At 40.4% G+C, this 26679-nt stretch overlaps 1 protein-coding gene across 2 annotated transcripts; it reads left to right on the forward strand.

Annotated features, from left to right (window-relative positions):
• The first annotated feature begins 3285 nt into the window (after window positions 1–3285).
• Window positions 3286–25002, forward strand: LOC107100253 (zinc fingers and homeoboxes protein 3-like). 2 transcript variants are annotated; one of them, XM_015398675.1, is made up of 3 exons: window positions 3286–3589; window positions 20654–23489; window positions 24513–25002. In XM_015398675.1, the coding sequence occupies exons 2-3, from the start codon at window positions 20836–20838 to the stop codon at window positions 24544–24546; spliced, it is 2688 nt and encodes an 895-aa protein (XP_015254161.1). In that variant the 5' UTR covers window positions 3286–3589; window positions 20654–20835; the 3' UTR covers window positions 24547–25002. The 2 variants fall into 2 exon arrangements, with proteins under 2 accessions (XP_015254161.1, XP_015254168.1); XM_015398682.1 differs by lacking the exon at window positions 24513–25002 and having other exon boundaries at window positions 20654–23493.
• Window positions 25003–26679: the final 1677 nt, after the last annotated feature.

A 26679-nucleotide genomic window follows, 5' to 3' on the forward strand; every position in this document is an offset into this window, starting at 1 on the left:
GCTAATTTACCTGTCAGTCTAACCTCTGACTGCTCTCATTGGCTCGTTTGGAGGCAAACAAAACTGTTACACTCCCTCCTTTTCCGTGCAAAGAACTGAGAGAGTGTAAGACCTCTCACTCTGACAATTCTTCCAAGAAGTCAAGTTCCCGCGCTTTCTCGCATGACTGACTCTTTTAACCTGTGCGACAAATCTATAAGGGCTTGAAGAAAATACTTATCTGTAAAGAAAAATTCAAAGCAAGGTTGAATCAAAGTGTAATAATTACGTGTATATGTATCATGTGGAATGAACTAGAGCAGGCGATTAAATAAAAGCATTGTGGTTTGCTCTAAGCTTTAAAGGGACTGCCAGGTCAGAAAAATGTCTGATTTTTTAGTGTTTGATAACCTAAAGTTGAAAGTTCTTTTCGTCAAACATTGTAACAAATAACCACAAGATAATACAGTACCGTTACTCAAAACTAGTTTTTTTTCTTACAGAAATATAACACCCTATTCATTATGGTCATCAATAATATTTAGCCCTTTTGATTTTGGAGGAAAAAAAAAACAGCATCACTCTAATAGGAATGATGGTGAGACTTATTTAGTTTAAACACTATAAATATTCATGAAATAACTGAACTTGAAAGTGGGAAGTAAAATCTGTACAGAGAAAGCAGCAACAAGCAGGGGAGGGGAGTGGTTTGTTGTGCTCTATACGATAACTCAGGTTATCTGGTAGCCCTGTAGGATTTTAAAACCTTTGCCAGGAATCTTAAAAGGTGAGCTGAAAGTCTACCCTTTTGTACTCACCATTAAATGAAATCTTCAACATTGTTTAAAAAAAAAAGATTTCACAAAAAAATAAAATAAAATATCAGCACAAAGCTGATGTCACTGTCAAAGCCCTGTATTTTTGCACGCATAAAAAGCCACCACTTAGTCAGAATCTGAAAATCGCATCTAATTGGGGTGTTTACTTTGGCTTCTTACAGAGACATGGAACTTGTCAGGCAGGCTAAACATGAAATGTCACATCAGTCAAATATTGTTTTTTATAAGCAGTTAACAACAAATTTAAACTCAAACTACGGGACAAAAGGCTCCACAGAAAAAGCAAACAAGGGTCTAGACAGATTTTTATTCAAAAACATATAATCCACTTGGATTCTGTTCATATAGTTTCATTTATATGGCATGTTGCAAATGGAACAGTAGTGAGTAAAATAACTTAGTGCCAGACTGCTGAAATACTTAAAAGGAAGTAAAAGAATCTTGAAAATGTAATAACATGTAAAAATGTATGAATATACATACATAGCAGATGATAGCAAGTGCTAAATGCTTTTATTTACAAAAAATATTTAATATATTTTTTTCAAAAATAGTCAAATTTCAATACAATTTTAAGACTGCAGTGTTAAGGGCTCCCTCTATGCTATATGATTCTCAATGAAATTGGGTCTAAACCTGACTGAGCTGAACATGAGTGATGAGCCATATAAACAGTTTCCCTTGGACAGAATTATAGCATCTTCTATTGAAAAGTAAATATAATTTACTAAATATTTAAAAAAGTAAACAAAAGTACATAAAGAGAACAGGGGGAATAAGCTCACACCCAAATTCCCCGGATGTGTGTTAGAAGGCCATTGTTCTTAGAAAAGATATAAAACTGATGTGTTTATGGAGGCTTCATAGTGTCAGGATGGCTAAACATAAATGATGGGCAAAAGAAACCTAAGAACATGCACATTTTTGTAAAATTTTGTAAAAATAGGTGAAATTTCTTCAAATTAAGATAAGAAATGCCTTTATTTATTTAAGAATGGGGAAGCTCTACAAACTTACAGTGATCGGGTCATAAACATGTCAAAATATATCAAAGGAGCTATCTTGAGGTTGACTTATTACATTGTTTTGATTAATGTGTGGAGTGCTTTATTAGGCTATATAAAAAAAACATAATTGTTTTTTGTTTTCTTTTAAACTACTCAGGTCAAACCAGGTATTGAGGTAAATATTAAAGCCATCCCTACACTCCACCAGCTTCTCACACCTTTAGGAGATGTGAATATCATTGTATTCCCGTTCTTCTGTGGAGTCCTCACATGATTGTCTCCATTCGCCAGGTCATGCTCTTCTACAGTTTAGCCAAAGTGTGTTTTTTTTTTCTTTAATGGTGGGTGATTCAGTTGGCTCATAGATAATTCATCCCCCCCACCCCCACCCCCCCTCCCTGGCTGTATACAGCTGGAGGCAACTTCTGAATCCGGTAAGGACATAATGGAAAGGCAGAGTAAATCCATTTTTGTGATACTGGAGGCGTATAGAACTATTGGTCCCATGTGTTCTTCTACTCAGAGTTTATTTATGCTGCCTGCACAGAGGCCCTCTGGGTAGGCCAGTAGAGTCCACCCACTTGTTACACATAAGATCCATGTGTAGATTTACACTTTAATATATCAGTGATATCAATATATGTTTGAAAGATGGGCGAAAGAACACTTTAGGCTTTCAGAATATTATTGTTACACCGTGTTACCAAAAACACTGTTCAGTTTCTACCTGATGCGGTATTTAATTCAGCTCAATTTGAATCACCATCTTTTTTCGTTTTTCCTAATATACATTAATCCCACTTAGTTCCTGTGTTTTTTGGAGCCCGCGCGCTCCTCTCTAAGCGCTTTTACGCACAGAGAGGCCAGCGGGGTCATGAGGGCCGCATCCGCACAAATAATATTTTACAAAGCGCGCATCAGTACAGCAGCTCTAATTTGATTCCAGGGAAATTATCCTCCTGCGTTCAGACACGCACACACCGGCAAACGGGCTACGGTTATGGAACATCTGCTCAAATCTGCTCTCAAATAATTACGCGTGTGCGTAAAAATGTTCATCTGAGCCGGTGGGTACAGGCATGTGCTTTAAATGACATCTCCCAACCCGGCGATACAGCACAGCCCATGCAGTGGTTCAAGAACCTTCTTCTACCCAAATATCTATTGGAAACGCATGTGACTTAATTAATTGGATTTGTGGATGGGAGAAGCTCAGAGCGCGCGAATGAAGATCGGATTCCGAATTAAGACAATAAATCTGTCTACACTGCTGTTAAGAAAAACCAAAATGTTCACTGGGAACCAGCGCACCCTCCTTTTTTTTTAATTTTTTTTTATGCACAAGCACTCACTCACACAGACACACTTATATCCCCATCTCACCCCCCGCCCCTTTCCAAAATTTTTAGATGAAAGGGCTTTTGGATTTTGGATGACGCTCCGCGTCACGTGTTCATAGGAAATACACTCGCTATAATTTTTGGAGCTCCCTCGTCCTGCGCCGCCGAGCATAGTTGAGTTTTTTTTTTTTTTTCGTACAGTGGGGCTGACGGCGTTTGGAGAAGGTAGTGCAATGTAACATACCTTACCGACGGGTTCACGCCAGTTCACCGGGTTTACTTGAGGAGAGCTGCCGCCCCCTTTTTTTTTTTTTTTTTTTGACTCGACTCCTTCTTCTCATTCCTCTCAAAGCGAAACGAGCGGAGCCAAAAATAATTCATTTATGTATTAATGTCGGATTCCATCTTTCCCATCGCCGCCAAGGTAAGGACTCAACCACTCTCAGCCCACGGACGCACGCTCTCTAACGCGCGCGCAGACACGCACCTCGGTATATCCCCGCGTTTCCAAAGTTGTTTATTGAATTTATATGTTGCTGTTGAATATTAAATCTTGAGCCGGCTCCGCGGTGAAGCCAGTACATATCAAGTCGCCAATGTATAAAATGGCGACAGTCGGTGGAGGAAGGGGGAGTGGAGGATTTTGGGGAATATAAGGTGATATGTAGCGCTGCGCTCCGAGGCGCTGTGTTGCCCCGCAGCCCTGCGAGCGGACTGAAACGGGTTAACTCGGCAGTTTGTTATAGTTGGGCTCCATACCCCCCCACCCCCCTACCAGTCCTGCTGGATCTGCGCTCTCTCTCTATACTATGTGGCGTATCTGCTTATATTATTGCACAACGCGCCGTGTTTTCTCCACTGCGCTCCTAGTTGTGAAAGACTTTTGAACAGGGCGCTTTAGCAGGCGTTCCCCTCTCATACACGCTTCAGACCGTTTCCTTCTCACCCTTCCTTACTTTCTCCCTCACATCACAAGGTTAGCCCTTTATATCTGGATTCATTTGCTTTCCTAATTTCCTTCTCTTCCTCCTAACAACATGTGCTGCCATGCGCGCACTCACAGGGCCGGTCCAACATTATGTGAGGCCAATGGCGTAACGACACAACAATAAAGCAACATTATCTGGGTGGGCCCCATATGAAGTACAACACCTCATCCCCTACCCTCTGAATTACCCATAATTCCAAGTTGTAGTGTAAAAAATAATACTCAACTACATTGTTCTTTTAAGATCTTTATTGCAGTTTGAAACATATTATATGAGTGTATTTTTAACCAACTATATACAGTTATTAACATAGTAATTAAAAGTACCACTGTCTGCTTTGCTATTGGTGTCGTGTTTAAACGGCTCAACATCATGTTGAAATCTGACATGTGTTAGGGTATAAATAAGGTCCGGTCAGTCCACACTGTATCAGGTGGGTTTAAGAGGAATTTTTTGCACCATTGCATCTGCAAAGAGATGTCCTAGTTCACTATTGCGTAGGTGGGCCAACCAGGTGTTAATGACGGGGCCCCTAAGAGGTCGGGGGCCCCTAAACAACTGCAGGCCACTGAAGCAACTGAAGTTATTGTTGGGTAAATCATAATACATTTTCAAAAATATATCAATATAAGCTATTGATATTTTTTATAGGCTGCTGTTGGAACAAAATAAAAAAATTCAAGCATTAATTATATCCAAAATGTTGTAAAATGTTTTTTTTTTTTTAAATCTTGTATTTCATGGATTTGTGCTGCACAATACAATTAAATCGGATTTACATTATTACTCTTTCCAACACGGTAATATACCATTTATCAGGTGCTATCATCAATTACACTGTTATTACAGTAGGTGTCCATCCAACGGGTTGAATATCTTATCAGCATGCAACATTTTTTCTAAAAGTCAATCCAAAAGGTACTGGATTTAAAAATGCCCAGGCTTGATCCCTCTATATGAGCCCACTTCTGGTATATTTCACAGAGGTGGTGTTTGGATGAATAGTGCCCAAAGTAACTCTCCTTTTCTCCGTTATCAGGCTTCCTTCATTATTTATCAGTAAAAATAATTCAATTCAGGTTTCAGTCTTTACATTGCAGTTCTTTTCATCTTAGTTTGTCGTAATGCTTAAGAAGAACAAAAAGGCACTCTGGGCGAGCCGCCACTCCAGTCGAAATTATTATTGAGTTAACGATGAGGGGCAGAGTTCATGTTTTGTTCTAAATACTGATATGATATTTCATGTTTAGATACTTCCTTTTGATCTGCTTATAAACAGCTGCAGAGCACATAGCAGGAAACACCAGTTCAGCTTTTAAAGAATTACCCTTTTTGTTTTTATTTAAGCATGCAGACAATTGCATTTTTTTTTAATAAGGAGGGCCTAAGAAATCACAGATTTCTGTCATACCTCGGGCTGTATGCAAGAAAGGCTGCAGATATTTTGGAAACTGAAGATTACCAGTGAGGCAGTCGATTCGTATCTGCACATAAATATTGACACAGCTTTGGGTGCCATGTGTCTCCCTCTGCCTTAGGGTGCTGACTAATGCGTCCGTTGTGAATTGTGTGGCTCCAATCTCCACAGCTCAATAGACAACCCCGAGTTATTCAAGCGGGAGGCCTGATGAGCGTGAATCAGCGACCATTTTTGGGAAGTGTCTTAATTATTTAATTGTGTAAGCCTTCCATGTATATAATGTAGGTCACAGAAATGACTTTGCAGTTATCTCTCTGTTGACGAGGTGCTACTGTTGAAGTAGGTGTTTTCGGACTCCAGCTGTGCCGGGCTGCAGCTCGCTCTTCGTCGGGCGCTTTCTATTCTCCGATAGCTAATTTGCAGGAGTGCACGATGTCCAGTAAAACAAAGAGAAATGAGCTCTGACTGTTTCGCTCTGACAGACCATGTGTGCTCAGTTCAGCCCCAGTGAGCTCAGTGTGTGTAGGTTTGTTGTTTTGTTGTTTTTTTTATTTCACTCCGGTAGGGCGCTTACACTGGGGGAATGTCAATTCCCTTTTGTGGATCCCTGGGAACAGTCTACCATCTCCCTTCTCGGAACTGCTCTAATGAGGCCAGGCATATTGCTTTTCATCCTGCACTCCCTGCAATTAGGCACAGCTCATAGTTTTCGTCATGGCCCCGGCTGAGTGTTTGTATACAGACACAAAATGCATCGGGCAAAGAGTTCCCATTCCCCTACCAACGACATGCCACTGCTCATATTCCTGGAATAATGCTGCTCCGACTCCTAACAGCAACAGAAGGTATGTTTTTGTCTGCTTCCACGGCTCAGAATGAATCCCATGCCAGAGAATACAGAGGAGAGGGTCATATGGTCATGATTTGCAGATTTAGCCGACATGGAGTGTATAAAATTCCTTGAGTTCAGAGAAGAAAAGGAAAGAAAAAACCTACAGTCTAATGCCAACTGGATCTTCAAACTGTTTTTATTCAAACAGATTTTTGCAGAAAATCCTCCAAATGAAAATATAGGGTCTCATTTTTTCCCCCCTTTCCTGAAAGGACGGCAGTCTACAAAAGTTCGCTTTTATTTGGGTCTTTTATCCCTCTTCGTGTTGCCTTTGTCGTCGGACCAATGCCGTATCGAAGCCGAGGCTGCTCCAAGAGCCTCACTAAACCAGCATGTTTGCATAGTTCCAACCAAAAGAAATGTTTGCGCTCTGAAAAAAAAAAAAAAAAAAGCCTTGAGGCTAATGGGGGGGTGGAGGTGGTTGTGGAAGAGCCCCTGCCTCTTTTCTCTGTCCCATCTAAGAAAGGTTTGGTGAGCAGGAGCTGGCATGTGCCCGGCTTTGGCATTTTATAAAGGGGCTACAATGTCAGCCATTTTAAGATGGACAGTACAATGGGCGCCGTGCCGCCATCTTTTTCATTGTTTTTTTTGCCTTAAACCTTTTTAAAAGGGCCTGTGGTCTCGGCTATGCAGCGGAGGGAGTTATTCATTAGAAGCGATGTAAAAGGATGCATGACTCACATTTTTCTTTAGTGTGTGTGACATTCATCTGGGCTGAAATTTGGAAAGTAGGAATGGCGAGGGGCTCGTATTAGCGCGACGGCTTCCATCGGACGACCCTGCTGGGCCAGCCAGGTGGAGGGCAGCAGGTATGCACCGTTTCATCTCACCCTGCAGGCCTCAGCGCTGGTTTGCTGGGACAAAGACCTAGATAGGAGGTCATTGTAGCTTGTTCAGCTGTGATATTCCTCCCATCAGGCCCCTTCAACCAGACCAACGCAGCGGCAGAGGGAAGCTATTGCAGACTTTGACCAAATTCAAACCCTAGACCCGGTGTGGACTTTTCAAACACGGTCGGTGGGGCGTTGGGATTAGGTTCATCCTGCTCCGGTCTCAGTCCAAGGAATTCACTCTGCATGTGTGTTTGCGTCTTGCTGTTATGGTGGGTGTGGGCCTTGTACTGTGTATGTGTGTGTGTGTGTGTGGTGTGGTGGGCAAGGGGAAGAGTGGAGTTGCCATGGCGATGTTAACACATGAGTGGCATCACCGACCGGTCTCCCAGTGGACGCGGCTGCAGTTATGGAGGTACAGGAGGGGTGAGTGTGTAAGGGTGTGTGTGATGAGGACTAGGAGAAGGATGAAGCTGGCTAACAACACCTGCGTCTCAGACATTCAGACACAACTATGGACACAAAGACGCCCACTTGAAGGGGAGAAGGGAAAGACAAGGCAGACCACACACTGACAGGGTGGACAGGAGTGGGGACCTGTAGGAGCTGCGGCAGCGACCCCATCGAACGGCATTCATGCTCCAAGCGTGACCCTGGCCGTCACCCTGTCAGTGAGAACCCCCTACTGGTGCTCAGTGGACACTGGAAGCAGCCGAACATGCAGAGAAACAGAACAATCGCAGTCGGACAGTCAGCCGTCTGAAGCCTCCCAGCACTGGATCACGTTCCTCTTTATAAATGAGGCCCCATTGTTCACAGCCTCCTCTCTGTGGAAGACAGTCATTTTTCTGTGTCCCTGGCTTATATTTGGGTGTCCAGCTGATCCCCTCACATGACATTAATCTGTTTAATGGATGTTTGGCAGAGACCTTCTTGCTAAACAGATTTTTTTGATCATTCAGATGTGTCCGTCAGGAGCTTTCCACCTCCCCTTTTTTTTTTTCATTTTGCTCCACCCCCAACCCCCCACCCCCCAAGGCAGGTTCCCATTTTTTTAAGACACTCTAGACAGCCACAGATCACTGTCAGAGCAAATTATACACAAAAAAAAACAAAAAAAAACAAATGTTACGAGCTTGAGGATTTCTGCCTTTTTTTGTGTGTGTGTGTTTTTGTTTTCGCCCCTCTGCGGCTGTCATGCCGAGAGGCTCTTTCCCGGCTCCTCACTTCTAAGAGCGAAGATTTGGAGAGTCGTGCAGGTGCTAAATGGTGCGGAGGTGAGGAGGGAGTATGTGCCCACGCAGGGTGTCAGCGGGGAGGAATATTGAAAACAGCACAGCCTGTCATCATCCTCCTCATCATCAGTCATCCTCTCACTTCACACCCCCAAAAACAAACAAAAAAACGTCTGAGTTTCGTCTTCCTTTGTCCTTCTCTCTCCTCCAGCCTTCATGTGACAGGCGGCACAACAAAAACACAGATCTGCGTTGGTTTAACGTCAGCCGTAGGTGACCCAGCGATCTGGGAGTGCCGGAATCAGTGGACTGTTTTGAATTAAATTTTAATGTCTAGCAGCCACTTTGCAGCCCTGCTCCTCTTTTCCGCTGGTAGCAGCTTGCTGTTGGTTGGGAATATTTTTTTTTTTTACCGTTGTAATATTGTAATTACTGCAGCAGTTTATGAGGGTAGGAGAGGGAATACGCACTGCTTTCTGTTAATTGATTTGCTCAAATAGGAACAACACGCTCAAGTAAACATCGCCGAAGTATTCTTTAGACTTAGATTTTATTGTCATTTTGTACACACAAGAGTATACAAAATGACATTTTCGTTAAGTACTGCTCTCTAGAGTTTTTTTCATTTTTTAAAGTGCAGCCTTGATAAAGGTAAGGAGCAGTTTACCTTTATCACACCGCTTCAATCAAAAACTTTCAGGTATTTTATGTTGTGTCGTTACAGCTTTCTACAAATAAACTTCTTAGCATTCATTGATATTCAACACATTGACTCTTGCAAGATAAAATCCAGTGCGGCTTCAGAAATCATCTTATCGGTAAATAGAATCAACTGCTGTGTGATTTAATCTCAGTAGAGACCACTGCTGAGCAAACGGCGTCATGAAGACCGAGGAATGGTCGGGGAGAAGTTCTTCGCTAAATTTTTATCTGAAATGTAAAAAAGTATGGCACAGCTTATGGGTACTCCATGGACGTGGTATTCAGAGAAGAGGGGAAAGAGGAAAACTGTATTCGAAAGAAGAAGATAGGAAGTCATGTGTGCAGTTTGCCCCAAGCCATGAAAGAAGGAGTTCTGGTCAGATGGCCTCTATGGAGAAAACTGTGTTGTGAGAAAAGCTGCCACTGCAAAAAAAGAAAATTGCCAACTGATTTAGAAATCAACCGATAAGATGGAGTATACAGACTCTAAAACATGATCCTAAACCGGGTCTTCAACAGGGCACCGTGACCCCTAGGGGGTCCACGGAGGTACTTATTTTATTCCCTCCCTGCAATTTTTTCCACTAATTGAAATGTCTTTAAATGTCCATTAACATGAATTCAACACACTGTAGTAAACAGATAAATGGAGGCAGAAGATGTCTTTCAGTCATCAATGCACACATTTAGCGACACACAGGAGCTCTTTCAAGCTGGGCACTGTTTCATTCACAACACCTGTCCCATCAACCAGGAATCAGAATCAGAGATAATTTAATAATCCCAGGGAAAATTTACTTTTGTTATATAACTCCATCTGTAATAAAGTGACTATAGGACCAGTTTGATATAACACAATTTCATACTATATATATAATAAGGACGTCCCTGCTCCATCTCGCCATCAGTTTGGGGGCCCTTGGCCTGGAAAACGTTGAAGACCCCTGCCCTAAACCTTCTCAGAGCCATAACAAATATATATTTCGCAATTTAATCTGCAGTTCTATGTAAATCATGTAAATCCCTTTATTGTGCCACAATGGGGGAATTCACTCTCTGCATTTGACCCATCTCCTTGGGGAGCAGTGGGCTGCCACTGTGCGGAACCCGGGGAGCAGTGTGGGGTTAAGGGTCTCCCTCAGGAACCCAGAGTGAAGGCTGTGGGGATTGAACCAGTTACTTGCAACCTTCTCAGAGCACAGGCACACTGCTCTAACCACTAGGCCAACACTGGCCATCTTAAATATGTTAGTAGTAACAAAGCCTGAAAACCAACTCAACGCGTCTGTCCTTCAGTGCATGTGGAGGACGGTTTGTTTCAAGTTCTGTTCAGCGGATTTGCATGCAGGTTCTACCACATTGGTGGAATAAAAAAACAAAGATGGCGTCCTTTTGCAATGAAATAAACTACAAGGGTGGATTAGGATGACGTTGAGGTTTCTAATGTTGAATGATTCTCTTTTAAAATCCAGACTTCAATTTGCAAGAGAAGCTTTATGCATTTTGTTTTGTTTGGGAGCCTTCTCCCTGAAGAGGCAGCTGGGGCTGTATTGATGAGAAGTCAAGCAGAAAGGATTGAGCCTTTGACACGTAGATGTCAGAACGTCCTTTTTTAGCTGCAGATGCATCCTTTACTACACATATTAGAGTACACTAAAGACATGCTATGTTTTTGAATGATTAAATGTTCATTTTATGTTGTCATACATTTTTATGTTAATGCATTCTTGTTATTGATAAGATGGCTTCAGTAACTGCAGAATTTTCACTTTTAAATCCGATTACCTCATTAAATGTCTGAATAATCAAAATAATGTTTAATACTAATATGATCACTAGCTACAGTCTTTCACTGGTAGCTACCATCATCACATCATGGTATAACAAAACAAACAAAATGGTGCTAGCAGCATTATGTTTTGGGGGATGAGGCTGCTCAGGTTTGATGGGAAGATGAATTTGCCTAAGTACAGGATAATCCTGGAAGAAACTGTATTCCAGATTAGAAAGGCGTTTCAACTCCCAGCAGGAAAGTGCCTCTAAATACAAAACCATATTATTTAGATTAGCGCAGTCTTGTATTAGATGTACATCATCATTAATCAGTTCCCAGTTGCTCTCCATCCAGTCTTGGAGAGAAGATCAACAGAAATATAAGTGTGTAAAATTGGTAGAAACATTCAAAATAACTGCAGCAGTAACTACACTTAATGGTGCTCCTATAAAGTATAACTTGGGGTGCCTGATTACAAGTTTATGCAAGTTTTGGGGTTTCGGGATTAGGGAAAGAACAGTGAAACATTTTCCTTCTATCCCCTTTAAAACGATGCACCACTTTAGCTTATTTTATCACACATTATGAATACTTTTTGAAACTGTGAAATAATGAAATATGCATCAAATATAATTACATTAAAGTACAATGTATTTTATTTCTAGAAAGTTTTGTGTTAGAGCAAACCTGGAGGGGAGCTCGGCTATAAATCTTAAAGCTGCTATTAAATCAGGAGGAACGTGTAAACCCCATCAGAATTTAAACCAAACTTAATCCCATTTGTTTTCAAAAGGCTTGTTTTGGGAAAAGCTGAATGGTTGAAACATAGTTTTAGCGCACACAGCCTCCACGCTCACTCTGAGCGTGGGTGTTCAGAAAAAGCCCGTCTGAGAGCCGAGCCATTTCTCGCTCACTTCAGATGCTGCGTGGCTCCTCAAATCTGCTGAGAGGAAAGGAGTTCCCTCCCTCTGTGCCTCAGAGCCCGGGGCAGCGTGGGGACGTCCGGCACACCAGGGACGGCCGTCGTCTGAGCAGTCGTCTACCTTACAGCTGAGCCGAAACACAAAGTCTGGCTTTTTGGGAGCATCTATTCATCGCCTCCCTGTCTGGACAACGCTTGTCTTGTGTCCGATGGCACGCCTTGCCCGCTACATAAAGCAGTCTGTTCTTTTCATAGGTGACCTGATTCTTTATGTAACCACGCTCAACTTTGGGTTTGTTTGGGGCCTTTTTTTCAGCCAGGAAGTGGAGTGTTGTCATGCCGTGAGACCAGCTTTTGTACTAGGCCAATCAACCATGCCCATATTAACTACTCTGTTACTTTCGCACCAAGATACTCAGGACACATTTAGTTACAAATGCATGATGTCGGTTGATATTCAGCGTGCTTTCTGCTATTGGCAGAAATGATAACCAGGTAATAATAACAGTGTCTGATATCTACTTTGTCCTTAAAAGTTACAAGATTTATCTGGATTGAACTTCATTTAAATGGAAAACAGTTTGAATTTTATATAAGGAGGAGTTCAGAACATTAGAACCGCAGTTATTTTTCCAATACTATTTATTTTGATTTATTGGTGTACATTAAAGAAAGCAAGACTTCCCAATACTTGTTACTTTTTTGAAAGGTTCCTTCATTATAGAGAAAAAAGCAAAAAATAAAAAAAGTTAGCAACAACCCTTTAGTCAGCAAAAGATTCATTCACAAACTGGTTTATACATAACAGAGTAAGCTCTAAAATCCTGATCTAACCGACCATATTGATCTAACAACCTATAATTAACTGGCAGAGTAAGTGATTACAATAACATACACATACATTTCCTTCATAGCTTGCAGTATACCACATGGCAGAGTGAGTATTTCCCATGTGGAGGTTTAGGGGTAATGTAGCTAATCATGAATTGATTACTTCCAGCACAGGAGCTTTTTAAATACTGACACTGGTTGACAATTGCTTAATTTATAAGTATATGTAAATCTACCAAAATATAATTGATTGGAGCAGGTCATTGCCATTGTCTGCTGTTGATGTTTAGAAGCCACACTCAATGCAGGGTTAATTCAGCATTCAGTTCCTCCATTTGTGGTCCTTCCTATTCTCTGATTTTGGGGATGTAGTGAAAACTGTGCAATGCCGACCTGTCTGCATTGTTGGAACATCCCTTCAAGCACTGCAAGGTTTTTTTTTTGGAGTTCCGTTACTCCATTTTTTAGAAGAACTGTTTTCTATATTTATCATATCATGACCAAGTGACTGGAGGTGTGATTTTATGCACTCACACAAGGAGTTAACAATGAGGTAATGGAGTTGAATTTCCTTGGTGGAGTTGTGAAAAGAAAGAGGAAAGATCTCAGATAAAGTGTGAAAAAGAGGGATACCGGTACAAGATGAATAGCTAAAGCCTTGAAAGCGGACATGTTGATTGATGCATGAGTAAGTACTGCCACCAGATGGCGACGGCGTACGACAGTGTTTACATCTGCTAATCGCGGCAAGTCCAAAAATTATTTTCAAACTCAAAAAGGACAAAGATAAACACTATCAGCATGAACGCTTGGTGCATATTTTTTAATTAAAGTTATTTTAACATTAAAATATTTTAGCGTTTTTTAATTTAATGGACATAGCACGTGCCTAGGCCCCTTTAAGACCACCATACAGTGGTTTGAACCGACTAAGCTGTAAGCTGAAATATAGTAATATGAATAACAACTAATCTCTGTGTTAAAATTAATTATTTTTTATTATAAACTTTTTTCTGCATTAGAATAGAATAGAAAATCCCTTTATTGTCCTATAATGGGGAAGTTCTGGTGTTTACAGCAGCCAAAAGATTATAGATAAAATGGTCACACAAATGTGGATCTTAGAAAAGTGTATAAGAATAATATAATAGTGAAGAGTTAAAAAATAAACAAATAAAATAATACTGTACTGTAAAGTGTTTTAACTATATAAACTGCACCTGGAGAATAAATAACCAATATACAGCTATGGACATTTTTACAGTAATGGATATTTGAAAATAGCAGCAACATCAGAGATGTGCAAAAATGTGTTTATTAATAGAATTAATAAAATTGAGGTATGAAATGCAAAGAAAATCAATATATAAAGAGTTTAGTGTTTGTATAAAGCAGTGCATCAGATGGAGCCTGTTCATGTTTTGCTCATCCAACTCTGAAAGAGGAGTTCCCTTTAGCAGGTTGGGAAACCTGACCGGGGAACCCCAGCAACTAGTCACATCCCTCTATGGCAGGAAGCTACAGTGGATAGCCACTTCCACTATAAAAGGATGACGTCCATCCCCTTCACAGGGAATCTCAGCTTCTAACCTCCTGATTAGGATTCTTCGTTCCTAAATGTGAGTTAAAGATCAATTTAAAACACCTTTAATCTGAAGAAAATGAAATGATATTGCAACTTTTAGTCAATTTAACTAATTGTATTAAGACTAGATTATAATTGATTTATGGTTGTTATTTATTGGTTTGAAAATAAAAGAAAACTGTTTCTCACATATTATTCCTATTTTTAAGTCTTTGATGTATCTGAGCAGTTCTGGTAATAGATGTATGAATGTTTGGAACCACAGCAGTACTAATCTATCAACAGATATCAATAAAGTAACTTTGAACCTTGAAGCAGTCAATCAGATAAACCCTTTCTATTTTCATTTTATAACCCAATCAGTGGTCAAAATAACTCCTTAGTTATTGGTGATATGAATTATTGGAGCCATATAAACTGATTTGTTGCATAGTGCTCAATTAATAAAATGGAATATAAGTCATCAGTCGTCAATGCTATCATGATAAAATGTTTATGAAAAATAAAAAAAGCATTCAACTGTACCTGCAACTCTGTAAAAACAGAGAGAAGGCTAATGGCCGCTGCTGTCGAGAAGCCATGATAGAACGTCTAGTGGCGCTAGTGCCATCAACCCTGCAGCCAGCAGTCCCATCTAGGCTGTTGTGGTATAAAGTTCTCACAGTACTGTGGCTTTAATGCATTTACACGTAAGTTTAAAATAAAAATATGCAACGAGATTCGATTGGTCTGATTTCAAACTAAAGTTAATTTTCTCTACCATTGGTCTTCCAGACGGTGGTGTTCATTACTTATAAGCTAAAGCAACGCCATTACCTTTCTCCTTTACTTTGAACTTCATTAGTTTTTTAAAATAAGGGTGCTCCAAACAGCCAGAGAAAATCTGCAGTTCCATAATGTTGGATCACATCAGTGGAAGATGTTATTGGTGTGTAACAGCAACTTTTTAAAACATTGGTACATGTAGTTGCCCCGGCGGATCTGTTGTTCTTTCATTCGTTCATTCATTGCAGTCTTTAATAACAAAACAGCCTCTTTTTCAGTCTTGAAGGATGATACCTGTTAAAATAAGCACTTTCTCTGTTTTTATTAATATTTTATTGAAAACTGGCATGTCAAAGGCTTTTTATGTTCTCAATAACTATTTGAAAAATCGTCTTACAATCGCTGAACTGTTTTCGCGTGTTTCTTTTAGAGATGCACTGATCCAATCTTAGTATCTGTTTAGGTCCTGATATTGATGAATATTCTAGATCCAGAATCTGTGTAAATGGGTGCAATCCTTTGGGGCAGATCTATTCAATCTAATAAAGTTAGACTGAAAATCTTTTGAAAAGCAGAAAGTTTTAACCCTTTATGGACAACTGTGTTTAATTAATAAAAACAGACAATCTGAACTCTCATAGTTTTTATTTTTCCAGATGCAAATTGTCCAGTTGACATGACTTTATTTTCTGACCTTGTACTAATCTAACTATTCATTTTTGAGATGTACATGAGTACATTATGTCATATAGTTGCTTTTAGTGAGGAGTTCATGACAGTTTATTAAAATAAACAACAGTATTGATGGTAATATTTAAGCAGAGTTCTGATATCAGAAAAGTATCAAGTATGGATCATAATCATCATAGACTATCCGATTCAGGACTCTGGCAGAACTAGAGTATTACCTCAAGTGAGGGAAGAAAAAAGAAAAAAGGAAAATAGATAGAAAAATACTTTTAAACTAAACTAAAAAAAGTACTAACAGGGTTTGGTGACCTGGACAAAAATCAACTATAACATGATTGATGACCACCACTGAGGCTGCATTGGTATTGCTATACCGTGTCTAAGGCAGAGGTTTATTGCTTGGAAGCTGTCCTGTAAATCCCTCGCTTAGCAAAACAAACTCATCGACCTCCGTGTCCTCAGCCGGGGGTTAATTGTGTGCCCCATCAGGGGATATAATGACCTCTCAGATGGTAAAACATACAGCACAAGCCCTACGTCAGGATGCAAAGAACTGGGATTACGGCATGAGATGCTGATGACCTAGTTTTTGTTGTTTTCTTTGTCACACATTTTCTTTCTGTGGGAAATGATAAAACAAAAAGAGGTAGTTAGAAGGAGGAGGCCGCAGACTGTGGGAACATGGTGTACCTGTGTGCAGTCATTTGAGGGTTTAACATTGGAACAGGTTCATCTTTTATTTAACATGTAACCAGTTACAGAGACCATGCAAGTTAATGTCTGTGGAAAAGCTCCCCATTTAAACAAACAGCATGCTAAAACAATAAATTAGATAAATATAACAAACAGCTGAAAGTTTGTGGATCAATCACAGTGCAGAACAAGATGTTGAGTTTCAACACAGAGCTGGCTCAGGATGGTGCGGTTGGTGAGCAGGAGGAAGAACGTGCATTATAAAAGCAAAGTATGAGAGAGGGGTAAAGAGGAGAATGGGACGAGGCTGGTTTCCAGCAGCGTTGTGCACTTCAGTGCATCTCCAGACTGAAATGAGGACGAGAGTGATATACAGTCAGTGGCTGCATGAGAGTGCAAGTGTGTGTCAGGAGTTCAAGCAGAGGGCACGGGCTGCACTGCCCTGCCCCCATCCACTTTGATACTCATTTCTCATTTGATCACCTTTTTTTTTTTTTTTTTTACAAAAAAAAAGAAAAACATAACATGACGCCTATGGAAATATGTTTTACATGCTGACGCCTATGGAACTGGTTTGTCAATTGATTTCTAACTCAAAGTTATGTCCTTTAGATGTATTCTGTGGTTGTATGTGTGGCTTTTTTACTGGTTAAGCCATGTGCTAGGAAGATTCTAGTTATCCTCAGAATAACGGTGCTTGTTAAGGCAAGACAACCATAACTTTATATTAACTCTCCATTATGTCCAATGAATTCCAAATGTATAATTACAAGCATGGTGGTAATAATTATAATAGATTTTTCCTTTATATTTTTAACAGAAATCATGGATCTAGTTTGAGTTGCTTAGCTTTTTGTGAGTAAATGCATAAGTAAACAGCACCATACATCATGATTTCAGAAAAAAAGGACAAAGGGTTAATATATACATTATATACTTGATGGCCACTTTATCATGTAAGAATTGCCAGTAGCAGGTTGGGCCCCCTCTTGGCCTTCGGTTGTACATCCATGATGTGTTGATTTGATTTTCGATTCACACAATTCTGCTGGAGGTAACCCTCAAAAGGGTTATCACACTGTGGTCAGAATGTTACAGAAGTACTCAGGTGGCTTCTTGGGTTTATTTTTACTAAAGGGGCCCAAAGTGTGTCAGGAAATAATCCTCCACGCCATTAGACCATCACCACAAATGTGAACAGTGTGACTGCACAGGAACCATGCTTTGATGTTTACACTGACTTCTGACGCTTTCTAAAATGGCACCTTCACACACGATAAGAAAGATCGGTTTATCTCTTTGTTTGGCAGGCGTAAAACCCGTGTGAATACTTAGCATATTTGCGGCTTCAGAAACAATGTGAAACAGTTGGTGAGGTTAGAGTCTTTTTTTGACACCTGATGTTCTGAGGAGTGACTCGGTCGCACTCTATGGGCGTGAAAATCTGAAGGCTTCTCTATGAAAAGGTGTTCACAAGAGTAACCTGTGCTTGTTAAAGGGTAGCAAGTCACACTTACAGGACGCTTATAAATTCAGTCCAAAGTGAAATTGGGAGAATTTATGCACAACATCTTTAAAGATCAACATGAAGCTTTGCTAAAAATAATTCAGAGGTTATGTTCTATCACAAAACCACAAGAGCCAATCCTACTGCAGCTGGAGGGTGGAGAAAAAAAAAAGAAAAAAACATCACCAACTGTCATTTCTGGCTCTGGTCAATTGTTACAGTCTGCTTTTTGAATTCACAAAAAGGGACATCTACTCAGAAGTCCATAAATCCAAGTAAAGCGCAGAGCAAACTGACAGGCGGCACAGATTAAGGGAGTGTGTGCATGTGTGTGTATGTCACAATGAAAATCCTCACTTCTCTTTTGTTTGAACTGAAAGCCTTTGTCTGATATGATTTTCTTCATATAATTAGAAAAAAAAAATGTTTTTCAGTACGTAAGTAATTAGACTCATCTAATTATAGTATATGACTATCTGGTGCACAAACTACAGTATCAGTAAGGAGAAAAAATCTTCAGTGAGATTCACATGACCTTTCCTCTTCATTAAATCTGACCTTCATTTCTGATTAAATGTAAAAATGTTGTTCTAAGCATTTAAATGGTATCTCTCAAAAGTGAGTTGATATCATACATTTTTCGTAAATATTTTGTAATATCTTTCATGGGAAAACACTGAAGGTGTGACACTTTGATAAAATATAAAGTAGACATTGCCAAATTGCTCTCAACTCAAAAAAATCCAACACACCCATTAATGTATAAACCACCAGTAACAAAGGAGAGTATACTCCTCCGTGAAAATGTCTAAACCGTGTCCATGGTGTCAAAATCCTGGTTACGAATTACGCAGCTGCTAGATTGTTAGAGACCTCAGGAAGGCGGCGGCCGTCCTGGAGATGTTTGGGGTTATTAACACATTGAATTACTGCGCTTTGGCCCAATTTCAGAAAGAAAGGGGTTCACGTTCTGCGTCAGTATGTTATGGTACATATTGATGTACATGGTTCCCTCAATAATAAACTGTTACTACCTACAGCTGGCAGCACTTATAGAGCCTCAAACCATAAAACTCGTGTCTTTGTATTCCTCACCTGGTTTCTGCCACTGAGGCTTAACACCATCCAAACCAATTAGGTTTATCTTGGTGTCAGTAGAGGTCAGGTATGGTTCCAGTTAACATCTTTGTCTGAAGGGTTTAGGACACTACAAAAAAATACATTTGAAAGTAAGGTTTAGGGAAGAAGCTAAAGTTGAACTCCTGGCCAGTAAGTGGTGCAGGGTGCACCTCCTCTCGCCTGCTCTCATTCAAACCTTTAATTGTACTGTTTCCTAGCCAGTTAATAGATCCACCAATGTTTTCTAATGCTAACCTTATTAGCAAACATTTAACCTACCTCTTTGAAAGCTAGTGGGCAAGTTCTGTGTGGTTTCTGAGCTCAAGTAAGTACCCAGAAGAAGCCATTCTTCAGCACTATCTACTAGGATCTAGCAATGCCAATCAATAATTTTAACCTGTTGGTAGTGAATTCTTTGATGTTGGCATTATAAACAGGGGTAAATATTTATATATATTTTGAACCCATCAAGAATGAAAAAATAATGAGTTTCCTTTTTGAGTGAACATCCTCACAACATAATTTTGCCAATACTGGGAGCGTTTTCACAAATGTGCCCAAACCCTTGTATTTTTTCTTAATCTGACTACAGCAGGGTTTCCGGGGGTCATTAAAAAATCACTGAAAGTCATTAAATTATTATTTTTAAAAGTAAGGCCTTAATTGTCATTACAATTCATTAAATGTGTTTATCGTGGCATTTAAAATGCTTTATTAAAAAAAATGTTTATAAAAACAATTTCGTCAGACATATATCACAATATATTTGCGTGGAACTGCTTCCGGTTGATCGCAAAGCTTTATGTTCAGAAAAGAAGCTTGAGTCGGAAAAAAAGCTAGAGAATGAGGGGAAAAAAGCAAATTTCAACAAAAGTGCTTGGAAAACGAGGAATTCGGGACATGTCTGCAGCCTGTTGATGGGTACCTGTTGGTGGCATTAAAATTATTTCTAAGAGCATTAAAAAGCATTAAATTTGAGTTATTTATTCCTGTATAAACTCTGTACAGGACATAACTCTAAATATTAAGGTCTGTGCCATCCATGACATTTGGAAGCTGTCACCTATTTTTGTGGAAGGTTCAGCTAGTATTGTGATTGTGTGTTTTGTTTTTGTTCTGGTGTTAATTCAATCACTTTACACCAAAAATGATTTTCTCCTTCGTGAAAGGAACAACTGCAAATAATTTTTTAATGTTTGAATGAAAGAGCATGAAACGTAAAAGTCAAATTTTTTTCCCAGGCCTTCGTTAGAGTTGTGGAGATTGACAGCCATTTTTCTGATATATTGCCTTATTTATTTTTATATTTTTTCAGTGGTTTTATACAAGGAAGCACTGTTTCCGTGTTGCCTTGTAATACATCTATAGGTGTGCATTTAGTTAGTTAAAATACAGAAGCTGTGATTTGTCAATACATCATCATTTGGGCATTCCTAAATTGTATTAAGGTATGGTCATCTTAGGTATGTGAAATGTAAAATTTGAAACAAAAAAAATCCCTGATAACCTGCTTGTTTCTTTTGTCCTTGTTTAGGTTCCACCAGAGCTGTTTAACTTGTCCATGTGACAGGAATCCAGAATGCATGAAGAAACACTGTGATATCTCTGTGGCTGGTCCATGACACCAAACCCCATTAAAACCTTTCCACTATCCACATACCCCTTGTTCTCATCACACCGGACTAACAATCATTTACATTTACACCAAGTTCCAGTATGGCCAGCAAGAGGAAATCCACTGTGCCCTGCATGATACCATCCAAATCCAAACATGCACGTGAGGAAATCGTTCTGGGCTCGCTACCAGAACTTCTGCCAACAATCCCAGAAGACAGCATACTTAGCATCTCTGGGGATGAGTCTGGCCACTTCTCTCAAAGCTCCTCCAAATCTGAAAGCAACAGTGAAACACCAAAAGGAGGTACTTACAGCTGTGTCACTTGCCGATTCGAGTCCAGAGATCTTAACTACTTTTTGGATCACATGCATAACTGCCACTTAGACTTCAGAGCCCAGCCCACCTTCTACTGCCTGAACTGCGGGGTGTCAGTTGTCCGTTTCGAGGCTCTTGCTCTGCACAATGCTAAGATCCATCCCAAGATTATGGAGGGCCTGGTTACCGCCTCCCTAAGTGTCAACAAAAGAGATGGAGTGACGACTGTGGAGCAAAGCCTATTTACAGACAGTGGAGAAGACTACAAAGAATGCGGGATCTCCCTCACCAAAACACCGATCGCAAAGATGATGAAAGCCAAGGGGGAGCACAAAAAGATTGTTGTATCCCACACTGTGGAGGTACGGAAGATAGACACTGGAAAGGAGCTAGACTCCAACATGCTGACTAATGTGCCTGAACTCCAAAACGGGGCTCTCAGTACCTCTGGGGCCCCAGCTATGCCGAGGACTACTGTCACTCATGTGATAACGACAGTGTCCAACCAAGTCTTTCACCAGCACAATCCCCCCCTTTACTCCCCCACTTCCTCTGACGTTAATAAAGATCTTCCAAAGGTGATGATCCCTCTCAGCAGTATCCCCACCTACAATGCCGCCATGGACACCAGCAGTTTTCTCAAGACATCGTTTGGCAAGTTTCCCTACCCAACCAAAGCTGAGCTCTGCTACCTGACGGTGGTTTCAGAGTTCCCTGAAGAGCAAATCAAACTCTGGTTTACTGCCCAAAGGCTCAAACAGGGCATCAGCTGGTCTCCAGAAGAGATCGAGGAGGCCAGGAGAAAGATGTTTAACACTGTTTTTCAAGGAGGAGCACCACAGAAGCAGCCTGTGACAGCTCAACAAGTCAATCACATTGTAACCCACCACACTGTCACTGGCCTTCCGGGCTTAAAAGGACCAAATTTTCAAATGGCCAAAGTTCCATACGGAGGTATGAAACAAAGGTCAGTCGGAGTCATAGCCACACAGGCCAGCTTGTCAACCAAGCCTAATGTCACAAGGGTCTCGTATTCTTCTCTAGCTGCCCCACCAAAGTTTCCACCTGCTGTCCGAACAACACAGGAGCCTACCAGAAGTACTGAAATCTCCGCTGAGCCAGAGAAGAGCAATGGTCTTGATGCAGCTGGAGGCAGCGGTTGTGTCAGTAGCACCAGCAGCAGTCGAAGCAGCAGTAGCAGCAGCATCAGCAGCTATTCCAGCATTACCAACGGTGTTGAGAGCAGAAAACCGGTCAACAGCAACAGCAGCCAGATCAACACCGCCAATAGCATTGCCGCGTGCTCCGGGTTCATTAGCAATAACAGTGAGCACTGCATTGCTGACACCAATGGCAAGCCAAGCGTCAACAGCTTAACAACAGGAGCGGAAGCTCCGGACGCCTCTACGAGTCAAGCAACAATAGACAACACCAGCAAATCAAACTCCAGCTGTAACAATCATCACAGCAGCATCGTCTGTGAGGCCGATGGGGCTCATGCCAACAGGGCTGATGATGAAAACAACAGCTATACACATAAGACAGACAACAGCAGTATTAGCAGTGATAACTCCAGTTCTACTAGTGATGACAGCGTCCCTAACAAGAATCATGCCAGCAAATCTCCAACTGAAAGCACCAGCACTACTGTCATTACAAAAAGCAACTCATCCATTATAGATGAGGGTGGAAGTAACAAAGACTTTCCCATAAAAGGGATATCAATCTTACAGAAGCTCATTAAGCAGGAGGACCTTATTATCGGAGAGAGGGCAAGAAAAGAGCTTAGAATTGACCCCATTAAGATCAATTTTAAAAGGTTGAAGATGAACGAGCCACAGACTACGTCAGACGTTATTCAAGAACCCAAGAGTGATATTGAGGTGTCTACCTGTCAGACATCTTTCTCACCACCCTGGAGCAACAAGACCCCAAAACAGCTGCAAATCCTCCGCCAGGCTTTTTCCAACACCCGCTGGCCAAGCAGCCTTCAGTACGAAGAGCTAAGCATTCAGACAGGACTTCCTAAGCCAGAAGTTGTGCGCTGGTTCAGTGACAGTCGCTACAGCCACAAGAATGGGCAGCTGAAATGGTTGGACACCTATCAACGCCCTTCAGGAGAGTCAGAAGACACAAGGGGCCGCCAAGACCCTGAGGGGGAGTCACAGGAAGAGCCTTCTCAGGCAAAGAAGAAACTGGTTGAGAAAGAAACAACCGAACAGCTGGAAGGAGAAGCAGGGCAGCGGCTTGGGTGGCAGGATTCATGCGAGCCGCTGCTGAATCTCACAGGGTCCGTGGCTGATGGCGGTAAGCATAACAGACCTGAGGAGGCAGGAGAGATGCAGGATCCCTGGTTAGAAAGAAGAGGAGGGGAGCACCAGCAGCCAGTGGCGAGACATTCACTGATTGAACAAGAGGCAGACACCAATCAGGCCAGGTAAATCCTCAACTCTAGTATATTGGTGCAAAATAAAACATACTTCTCATGTTGGCCCTTTGGCCACTATGGTTGGTTTTTACCCAAATTGTTTAGGTATTGAGCGGTTCCATCTACAGCGTAATGTTTTATACCAACTATACATCAATACTCTGCTTATGAAAAGGAATCAAAACCTAAATGAATTTGAATAGATTGTAATAATAGGTTTTAAATTTTCAAATGGGATCAGAGCCATGATATTTTGTCCGCCCAGTTAGAAGCACTAAAAAATAAAAACACCAACTAATCAATATAAACAGGTACAATTTCATGCTAATACACCATCACCACCAAAACCAATATGGTTTGGGCTAAAAGCACAAATCAGAAGTAAAATTATATTTTTCTAAACCATGAACCAAAATTCTTGTTCTTGTAACTATCAATACTTTATAACAAAATATTGCCACCTTATAAATATCTTTCCAGAACCACTTTTGGAAAGATAATATATAATTCAAACAAACTGAATGTGAGAAACATTGTTGAAGAAATCATTGTAATACATGAAAATACTGGAATACAATATCGGACACAGTGGTTTAACAATGTGTACGAAATAAAAATAAACTTCTCATTCACTGTGACACTTTTACAAGCTCAGTGCTGTTTATCAGCCAAGAAAGCAAAACTGATGTAAGTCAGGTGTGGTGATAAAAGCATGACAGCTTGTTGTTTGTAGTAGGAGCTGTGTGATGTACAGTAAAAAAAGAAGTCTGTACAGGTACTCATGCTGAGACGCTTTCTCCAGCAATCAAAGGTCTGTGTTTTACAAGCTATTTTTAGAGAAGTAGGGCTCCTAGCACTGAATTATAGATTGAGCGTGCATGCTAATATATGGGAATAAATCAACACAAATGTCTTTGAGACGAAGCTCGGAAAGCCACTTACCTATGCACTAACACGTGTCTAGGTAATAATGCCACCATCCGTCCTACTGGGATTCTGCTCATGTTTTGTTCATGTTTATGTTTCTGACAGGGACCGCCTGAGGATGGAGCTGCTGGAGGTGTGATGAAGCGGCGGAGAAGTGACGTTTTAACGCTGGCCCGCTCCACTGGCTGTGATTTTTTTTTTCTTCTCTTTTTTTTTATTTCTAAAGAAAAAAAAAGTGTGTTCATAATGACAGCAGATGTGATTGTAGCTGGACTCAGACTGAAACTGTGAATACCCCCCCACCCCCTCGTCTGCCTCTTCCTCTTCTTCTTCTTCTTCCATCTGCCATCACTTCCTGCCCCCGAAGAAAGAAAAAGAACTTCTCACCTTTTGAGTCCTGTGATGTTTAAGCCTTTTATGCTTCTCTGTGGTTGTGTGGGGAGGGTGCACATCGAGGTCAGTACTAGGGATCAAAGGACAGAAAGAAAAGACGCACACTGACTGGAAAACTGACTTGAATGAGCAAAGCTAGGTTAGGATAGGGCCGAGTTGTATTGTGTCTGGGCCGTAGGGATATATATATATATATATCTATATATATATATATAGATATATATATATAGATATATATATATATATATATCTATATATATGGTCAAAACTGCACTAAAAAAAGATGGTTTGTGCTGACTGGACAAACAAAAGATGTGTTAAGGAAATGTTATTGTTGGCTTTTGTGATATTTTATACTTTTTCTTTTTTTTTTTTAGCAACCAGTACTTCAGCACTGCCTTGAATTTTACTTCTGTTAGTTGGGTTTTCAATTCTATCTACTCTACTATAGTCACTGTAAGTCCAGATGCAATCAAATGTTTTATTCAGATCTGTATAAATGTTGGTGATCACTTTGCAGTTCAGCTATACGCGAGAGGCTATCTACGATGCACTAATAAAGACAGCGATGCTTAAAAATAAAGAGAAATCACTCTGCTTCACTGTTAAATGTATTGACGGCTGTCAAGATCAATACACTACACTGCCCTGCAAACTGAACAGAGAGAAGCCTGTCACGCTACCGTTTGCCTTACTCAGCTCTGTGTGTTTATATGACTCGTTTGTTCATCACCTTGCTTTCGAGCTACTGTGCTGTCCAGAAATAAAAAAAAGCATCAAAAAAATAAATAAAAATAACTTGCCAGTGCATTGATGGTCACTGTTGGTCTTTTATCTGTGAAAAAAATATTGTGCTGCTTTCTGTACACTTGGAGATGTTCAATTTTAAGCTGTAATTGTATTGATTATTGCTAACTGGCAGAAATAAGAAATGTTTTAAAGGAAAATCTTCATTTGATCCCTAAACACTTACAGAATGTTGGCTAGAGATCCAAAAGGAGATAGTGGCTCTCCTCTGAATTTTTCCTTGTTTATATTGAAGCATAAATTCACTACATTAATCTCAAGCTGCATCCTGAAGCTGCTAATAGCAAAGAACGGTGCTATACCATCCAAATTGGGAGTTTTTTCTTATTTAAGTGTCTCCTACCAGCAGTGTATGCACTTGTGTCTGATGTTACAAATTGCTTTTGGTTTGAGATAAAAAAGAAATCTGGACTTGCGGTGTTAATGATCACTTCAACTTTTATGAAAATGGTCTTGATCATAAAGCACTGTTGTATCATCCTTTCTACACTTCTCAGTCTTTACAAAATAAACCGATTACTCAACAAGCAGCAAAAGTCTTTGTTTATTCATGAAGAAACTCCATCACCTTCTGAAACGATTGAGTGCTTGACAGGCCATGTGGAGGAATGCAGAGCCATCTGCTGGCGAGAAGAGGTTAATACAGTTTGTCCTAAAAATAAAATTAAAGTTTGTGAAACTTTAAACAGGATTTATTATTTTGGAATTGAATGCCATAGATCTGAAGTAGTACATTAGTGCCACATTGAAAGAAAAGGATGTTGTCAGTTATTCTAATTAATAAATCTTAACTTCCAAATTAAATGCACAGTGAGCACCTCTTTCAAAAATTACATTATTAGCAGCAAGAAGGCCTATTGGTACCCTGGAGGAGCTGCAGAGATCCACAGCTTAGGTAGAGACCTTAAGCTACATGTCAGAGGTTTAAAGTTTAGGGGGCGGGCATGAAATATCTAAGGTGCACTGGTCATGTGGGACCAAAACAGTTCTTAGAAATAAAGAAAATAAGAATAAAAGGAAAATGCAGGGCAACCCTGGGAGAGAATCAACCAATCTTCAAGAAACTTGACTC

Source organism: Cyprinodon variegatus, unplaced genomic scaffold (genome assembly GCF_000732505.1).
Source record: "Cyprinodon variegatus isolate N-32 unplaced genomic scaffold, C_variegatus-1.0 Scaffold29, whole genome shotgun sequence".
In the NCBI taxonomy this organism is placed as follows: Eukaryota; Metazoa; Chordata; class Actinopteri; order Cyprinodontiformes; family Cyprinodontidae; genus Cyprinodon; species Cyprinodon variegatus.

Bases quoted from the DNA above. Each gene is read 5' to 3' on its own strand.
- LOC107100253 (XM_015398675.1), top strand. From the start codon at position 20,836: ATGGCCAGCAAGAGGAAATCCACTGTGCCCTGCATGATACCATCCAAA. The intron at 23,490-24,512 runs GTAAATCCTCAA...TGTTTCTGACAG, and splicing joins GCAGACACCAATCAGGCCAG to GGACCGCCTGAGGATGGAGC.